We start from the raw sequence: 8,705 nt of genomic DNA, 5'->3' as shown, positions 1-8,705 counted from the left end.
TTATTTATTTATTTTTTTTTTTTTTTTATTCTAAATTTTATTTTAATTAAAAATTAGGAATAAAATAAAATATTTTTTTCCTTATTTTATTTTATTTTTTTATTTTCACGCTCCTTATTCCTATATACATATAAATTATTATGTGCAATAATTAAGAATAAATTATATAGAACAGATTAAAATATAGTAATAATTAAATTTATAATAATAGACAATATTATATTATAAATAATAATAATAAAATTAAAAAGAGGACATCGACAGAATAAAACTAGAAAGGAATACAATAGAATAAAAAAACTAATTTATATGAAGTAGTGGGAAAAAGAAAAAAAGAAAAAAAGAAAAAAAAAAAAAAAAAAAAAAATTTAAGATAAAATATAACGTTACAAATAAAATTATATATATATAAAGTGGTATCTTTTTATTAGTAAAGATATATAAGTTAAAAAAATTAATTATGTTGAAACACAACATGTTTACTTTTCTTTTATTTTATTCTTTCTATTGAGAAGTATTAAGATTATTATATTGTAGCATATATTGTATCTATATTTATATATTTGAAATATTAACTTTTAGTTTTTTTTTTATTTTCTAATTATTATAAAAATAAATAAATATAAAATTATATAAATATAAATATATATATATATATATATATATATATATATATAGCCTATTTATAAGGATAGTAGGATATAATTTATGTATACTGTATTTTATTATTATCAGAAAAACATAAATGTTTTTATTTAATTAATATGATTTTATTCAATAATAATAAAATGAGTGTAAATAGTTGTGAAAAAATGAATGAAAATATCAATAAATTAATTGATATTAATGATGAGAATATAAACTACAATAATGCAAATAACATAAATAATAATATAAATGGGAATATGAATATGATGAATGATAATCATAATAATACAATAAATAATATTAATAATGACATGATAAATAATAATATCACTATGAATTCTAATTCTAATAATAATAATAATAATAATAATAATAGTAATAGTAATAATAATATGGATGGTATTAATGTTGTATATAATAATAACCGTAATTTAGGATATAATAATGATTTAGATACTACTTACACAAAAAAGAGAATTTTGAATACTAATAGATCTTTAAAAAATACGTACCATAATAATAATTATAATAAAAATAATCACCAAAATTTTAGTATAAATAAAAACAATAAAAACAATAAAAATTTTAGAAATAAAAACATTCAATATAATAAAACTAATATGAAGCAAAATAAAGGAAATATGAACATGAACATGAATATAAATATGATTGATAATAATATGATGGAAAATAATGAAGAAAATATAAGGAATATATATAATTCTGGTGATAATATAAATGTAGAACATTCCTATAATGGGAATAATAATGATATATCAAATAATATGTATTATGAAGAAAATGAAAAATCAGATGATTATTCATCATTGAGTAATAATCAAAATTTGGTAAATAAAGTAGCAAATAATAGAAATGTATATGAAAATATGAGACTAATAAATAATACAAATAATGGTAATAATAGTATGTATAATAATACCAATAATGAAGATAATAATGAAATTAATATTTATAATAATAATATGAAATCTGTATATTCTAATGAAGATATGGATACATTTAATGATAATAATAACATATTACAAAATGATGATCTGAATATGAATAATGGAATGGGAAAGATGAATTTGAATAGAAATATGAACACACATAATAATAATAATAATATTAAGAAAAGAAGAATAGGTAAATATGAAAATAATGCATTTTATAATAAAAATAAAGTAAAGAAAAATTTTCATAATACATTATTTAATGATTCCTTAAAAAGGTATAATAATAATTCTATAAATTTAAAAGAAAACAATAATAAAAAAAATGATAACATATTAGATTTTCATAGTAATGAAAAGGATCAAATAGATCAGCAACAAGAACAAAAAGAAAATATTAATGAGGAACTTAATATAAATGAAGATGGTTCTAATATTAACAAAAATATGACCTTTATAAAAAAAGACAACTATAATAAAATGGGTAAATATAATAACAAAAATGGTTATTTCAACAATAATAATAAAAACAATAACAATAATAGTAATAATAATAATAATAATAACAATAATAATAATAATAATAATAATAATAATAATAATAATAATAATAATAATAATAATAATAATAATAATAAACCATTTAATAATATGACATTTTCATTAAATAAATATCTTAATCCTTATGTAAATTATAATAAAACGAATATTAATAGTAGAAATATAAATTCAAGTTATCATATGAGCAATAAAAATAAACTATTAAATAAAAATAGAAACATGAAGAACAATACAAATCCTCATGGCAGTAGTAATAACAACAACAACAACAACAACAATAATAATAATAATAATAATAATAATAATAATACATATTATAATTCGACATATAAAAATGCAAGTGAACGAAACCATACAAATAATAATTGTAGAGATGATTATTCAAGAAATAATTTAAATAATATCAATTTTATTACACAAAATTTTAATATGAAATTATTAAGTGATTACACGAAGCATACACAAAATGATCAGAATAATTTAGACGTAGATACACATGTAAATATAAATCCCAACTTTAAAAATCTTAGACCAAATAACAGAAATCAATTTTATAATAATCAAAATTATATTGAATGTTTAAGTGAAGTATCTGAAATAAGTGACGAAGAAACTAATGATTTAAGTTATGATGATAATATGGCGAAAAATCAAAATGTAGATAATGATCAATATAATAATAAATGGAATAATTTAAAAAATAATCAAGGATTTAAATCACTTCCACATGCAGAAAGCGCATTATATACAAATAATTTCAATGATAATAATAACTTAGAACTAATAAATGGGTTATATAAGCTAGCCAATTTTAATAAAAACCTCAAAAATGAAAATCAAGATATTTATTCACAAAGTAAAGTATTAAATAATAATCAACCTACAAATAATAATATAATAAATAATATGAATAGTGATATTTATTCTAATGATAATAATTTTAATTATAATAATTATACATCAAATATCATGGAAAAAAAAATTGAAGATCAAGGTAAGCTAAATAATGATTATATTGAAGAGGAAGAAGAAGAAGAAGAAGAAAATAATATGGATATGACAAACAAAAATATCTTAAATTTTATTAAACCAGATGATATGTATATTAATTCATATATTCCATACCCTCCTGAAAAATATAATAACATATATGATTTACATGAAATCAAAATATTATCTCCACATATTTTAAAAACTCTCTTTCAAAAAGAAGCAAATAAAACATATCATTCTTCTTTGAAAGATGGAAAATTAATTTTATTATTAGATTTAGATAACACTTTATTACAAGCTACATCTTTTGCCAAATTTAATATGGAATTACCCTTAGAAAATTTTGTAGATGATAATGGAGAAGCTGAATTATATAAATTTTATTTACCACAATATAACTTTTTCTATTATTTAAAGTTTAGACCTTATGTAAGACAATTCTTACAAATTTTATCATTATATTATGAACTAGCTATATATACCAATGCAACTAGAGAATATGCTGATGTAGTTATAGCTATATTAGATCCAGATAGAACCATATTTTCTGATAGAATTGTTGCAAGATGTAGTTCCACAGATAGAGATGAAAATAAATATTTTTCTCGAATATATCCCAATGTAGATCCAAAATATGTTATAGCATTTGATGATAGAAAGGATGTTTGGATAGATATTCCACAATCTCATATATTGAAAGCTGAACATTATAATTTTTTCGAATTAAGTAAATACGATATAATTTCGCATTTCAAAGAACCAACTACGGCTAGGAAAAAATTTGTAGATATGGATATGCATTTACATTATATGATTAAATTTTTTCTTAAATTGCATAAAAATTTCTTTGAAAATCCATTAGAAACAGATGTAGGAAAATTAATAGATAAAATGATGGGTAGTACCTTAAGTAATGTAGGAGTTTATTTTACAGGATTTAGAAAAAATTCAAAGAATATACAAAATGTATTATCAGCAGATTGTGAAGAAAGACAAAAAGAAATTGCCTTAGAATTAGGTGCTACTATTTTTACGAATTATGATGAACCGGGTGTTACTCATATAATTGCTGCTAAAAATTGTACTGATAATTTAATAAAATCAAAAAAATCAGATTATGATCATATTCTTAAAGTACATACTTTATGGCTTTATCATTGTAGAGGAACCTTAGAAATGAGACATTCCTCTAATTTTGATGCTGATAATTTATGTAAAATTTATAGTAATAAACCTCCTTTACATCCAAAAAAAGATCATTGGTTTTTTGGTCCTAAAGAAGATTTTAAAAAACAGGAAGATAATAAAGATTGTGTTAAAATAGAAAATTTAAAAATTAGAACTTTTCTAGGAACAGGTGAATATACGAATGATGCAGTTATTTTCTCTCCTTTTGAACAAATCAATATTAAGTGGATAGAGAAAGAAGTTACATTAAGACAAAATTTTGATACCTCTTATAATGCCATGGTACAAAATATACAGAAAGAAGGAAACAAAAACCAAATTAATGATGATAATGATGACGAAAATAATTCTTATATAAATATAGAAGATGTTAGTGGGAAAATACCTACCATCTAAAAAAAAAAAAATATAATTAATATATATAATACATACGTTTATATAATGTACAGTGTATTATATATATATATAATATGTATATGTGTATACACCAATTTAAACCTTTTTTGAGACATTTGTTTTTCTTATGCTTATAAGATTTATAGTTTTTTCATTTTTTTTTTTTTTTTTTTATGTTTTTATATAATGTAATAATATTAATTATACTTATATATATATATATATATATATAATTAAGTATTTATTTATTATTATGTTTTTTTTTATTATTTCAATATAAACTCTATTTATAGGTCATAATTTTTTTTATGCTATAATAAACAATAAAAAATTAATAATAAAAATTAAATAAATAAACAAATAAATAAATAAATAAATATATATATATATATATATATATAATCATTTTTTAAATTAACGTTAATTTTTTTACTTCACAAATTATTATTATTTTGATGAAGAGGATGAAGTTGAAACATTCAATATTTGTTTATCTCCATATATTGCAATGAAGTGAATTTTTTTAATTTTTTTCTTATTTTAATCAAGTGAATATAATGTTATAAAATCTTATATATTTTTCTATTATTATATGCAAAAAAAAAAAAAAAAAAAAAGTAATAAAATTTATAAAATATTAAGGATATATTATTATAATTGTGAAAAAAAGAAAAAATTTTGGTCCAATATACTTTCGTCTATTTTAATTAAGATTTTAATCTTATTTAGAAAATATAAAATTATTTATATTATTATAATAAATATATGTTAAACATATTATAAATATATTAATAAAATTAAAAATAAAATTATATAAAACAAAATAAAGTTATTAATTTATAATATGTAGCCGATATAAGGCAACGTCATTTTAATTTATTCATATGTGTATAATTTTTTTTAAAGAATAAAAAATATCTCTAATTTAATTAGTCACATAAAGAAAATAAACATGTTACTATATGTATTACTTATAATAATATACATATATATATATATATATATATATATAAGCACATAAAATTAATACACATATAAATATATATAGTATATATTTTTTTTATGGGCTAAAAGAAATAGGTACTTTCTTTTTGCTATTTATATTTTCTATAGGTGTACTCCTCATGCGGTGTTGAATATAGATAGATAAAAATGTATTAAAAAAAAAAAATAAAAAGTACAGAAAATAAATAAATAAATAAATAAATAATATACAGAAATAGGAAAAAAAAAAAATATATAATTAAACAAAATAAAATTCACAAATAAAAAAATTTGCCTATAAAAAAAATAATACGAACATTAAGTATTTCCAATATAATATCATAATAATAATAAATTCATAAAAAAAATATATATTTTATTTAATTATGACTTTATATTTTCATTTATTATTATTTTTTTTTTTTTTATAACCACAAAGAAAGACATAATTTTTATTATTTAAGAAAATTTTTTAGTCTTTAAAAATAAAGATTACATGATATATTGCCACATAAAAGTGACTCATTCTTCAAAAAAAAAAAATAAAATAAAATAAATAAATAAATATAGGTATTTCTTCTATATGCAACATTAAAAATAAGAATATTATATTATTATACAAATATATCTTTTATAACATGTGAATTAATATATAAATACAGGTACAATATTAATTAATATAAAATATTTACAAATATAAAACTTTATTTGGAAATAAAAAATTTAATTCTTTATTTTTTACATAAAAAAAAAAAAAAAAAAAAAAAAAAAAATTAATTTAATGTTATTTAGTTTTATTGTATGTAAAATATTATATATATATATATATATATATATATATATATATTTGTAATCCTATATTATTTTCATTAAACATTGATTATTTAAAAAGTATATAATTTTATTTATTTATTAAATTTTGTGTAAAAAAAAAAAGAAAAAAAAAAAAAAAAGAAATTATTATTTTCATATATTTTTACAGAAGCATATAGAAAATTCATATATACATAATACATATATATATATATATATATATACTTACACATATATATTTGATTTTATATTTTTTTTGTTTTTCAAAATGAATAACGGATCTAATAAAAAATTTGTCATCGTACATTACATTAAAGGTGAGAATAGTAACCAGAATAAAAGCAACTCAAAGAAAAAAAAAGAGAAAAAGACAGGCTATGTTACTATTGAAATTAGTAGAGTAGATGATAGGAAATTTTCTAATAAGAAAAGGAAAAATCAACTGATGCTTGATAAGAGTCGTAGAAATGATTTTCCTTCTAGATCTGCTAAAAATATCTCGAAGAAGAAGATAAAAGATAATACGTGGACTAATACTTTAATAGATAAATTACAAGGAGCTACAACTACTATTAATCAGAAAATAACATCATTCTTTAAAATATGTATATTCAATTCGAAAGAATTAAAGATGAAAAATGATATGATAGGAAGAGATTCTTTTAAATATTTTAATACAGAGGATAATGAACAATTTATAAATAGTACAAATTTAATGAATGCGATGAATGTTAAAATGGATAATATGTTATCACAACATATTAATATAAATAAAGATAATTTCAACTTTAATAATTTCAATATGCATTTTAATGGTAATAGTAGTATAAATAATAATTTTATGAAAGATAATATATTCAATGGAAATAACTTAAATAATAAATTCGCTAATAAAAAAATGATTGATGCAAGTAAAATATGGAAAAAAGACATTCCTGCAAATAATATAATGAATTATGTGGATAAAAGAAAAGTAGATGCGAATAATTATCCTGATATGCAAAATATTAAAAATTTTTATATTTCAGTTATAAATAAAAAAAGCAATGTGAAAAATGTAAGGAAAGTTAGCTTGATGGAAGTTTGTAAAGATCCTTATTTTTTTATATCGCAAAATTTTTTATCAGACTTGGAGAGTTATTTAGCTCTAAATCACTGTCTCCTTTATATTAAGGTAAAATAAAAATGAACATTATGTAAATAAATAAATAAATAAATATATATATATATATATATATTTAATTTATGCTTTATACGTACTTGTTTATTTCATAATTAAATAAATCATGCATATTTTGTAATACATATATATATATATATATGTATATATTTTTATTTTTGATTTATATTTTTTAGAAAAATAAAGGAGAGCTTTCCCAGATTCATCACAATTTTTTTTCTGTATTAATAAATGTAGACGATGTACATTTTCTTGAGGAAAATGTATCGACATCAATTTTGAGACATACTATCAAGAGGTTGAATTCACTTTTCAAAATTCCAATAGATGATATAACATCAGTAGAATTTTGTTTGTATTTAAAAAATAATGAAGAGAATGAACCTTTTATTTATACTGAAAAAGACATCTATAAATATTCCATTTTAATATTCTTAAGTAGTAAAAATGGTAATTTTATAGAATTCCCTTTTAATGGCTTACGAATTATGACAGTTATAGGTAACTGTTTAATTTATCAATGTCATGATAACAAAAATACAAATAAACATATATTCAATTTTAATATATCAGACGAAAAATTATTTTTCTTAAAAATTAATCTAAAGGAAAATATTCATTTGTACAAAATGTTCCAAGGGCAGAAACCTGTAACACCTTCAAATATGGATGAAGTGTGTAAACAAAATAAAATAACTGAATTATATACTAATGTATTTAAAAATAAAAATACATTACCCTTTGAACAATTCATGAAAACAAAACCTAATGAAACAAACACCATCAATATCAATTCTATGAAAAATCATTATTCTTTAGTTAAAAAAAATATGGAATGTATAAATAAAAGGTTAATGGAGCTAAATATTAATCGTATGAGGAGTTTATTTATAAAAGCAAAAAATGCAAGAAGTAATAATGCTTACCCTAATCCTATGCAATTTAAAAAAAGGGCATAACGTAAAATAAATGCCATGAAAAAAAAAAAA

At 18.3% G+C, this 8,705-nt stretch overlaps 2 protein-coding genes across 2 annotated transcripts; both read left to right on the top strand.

Moving 5' to 3' along the window:
* Nucleotides 1-764: 764 nt before the first annotated feature.
* PRSY57_1354600 (NLI interacting factor-like phosphatase, putative) lies at nt 765-4,739 on the top strand (the record flags this gene model as incomplete). Its single annotated transcript, XM_012909468.2, has 1 exon — nt 765-4,739. One exon carries the CDS (start codon nt 765-767, stop codon nt 4,737-4,739), a length of 3,975 nt encoding a protein of 1,324 aa, XP_012764922.2.
* Nucleotides 4,740-6,804: 2,065 nt separating this feature from the next.
* PRSY57_1354500 (hypothetical protein) lies at nt 6,805-8,675 on the top strand (the record flags this gene model as incomplete). The annotated part of the gene is made up of 2 exons (XM_012909467.2): nt 6,805-7,710; nt 7,893-8,675. The coding sequence occupies 2 exons, from the start codon at nt 6,805-6,807 to the stop codon at nt 8,673-8,675; spliced, it is 1,689 nt and encodes a 562-aa protein (XP_012764921.2).
* Nucleotides 8,676-8,705: the final 30 nt, after the last annotated feature.

This window comes from Plasmodium reichenowi, chromosome 13 (genome assembly GCF_001601855.1).
Source record: "Plasmodium reichenowi strain SY57 chromosome 13, whole genome shotgun sequence".
Classification (NCBI taxonomy): Eukaryota; Apicomplexa; class Aconoidasida; order Haemosporida; family Plasmodiidae; genus Plasmodium; species Plasmodium reichenowi.
The sequence above is the reverse complement of the archived record's forward strand: the minus strand, read 5'-3'. Positions and strand labels throughout refer to the sequence as shown.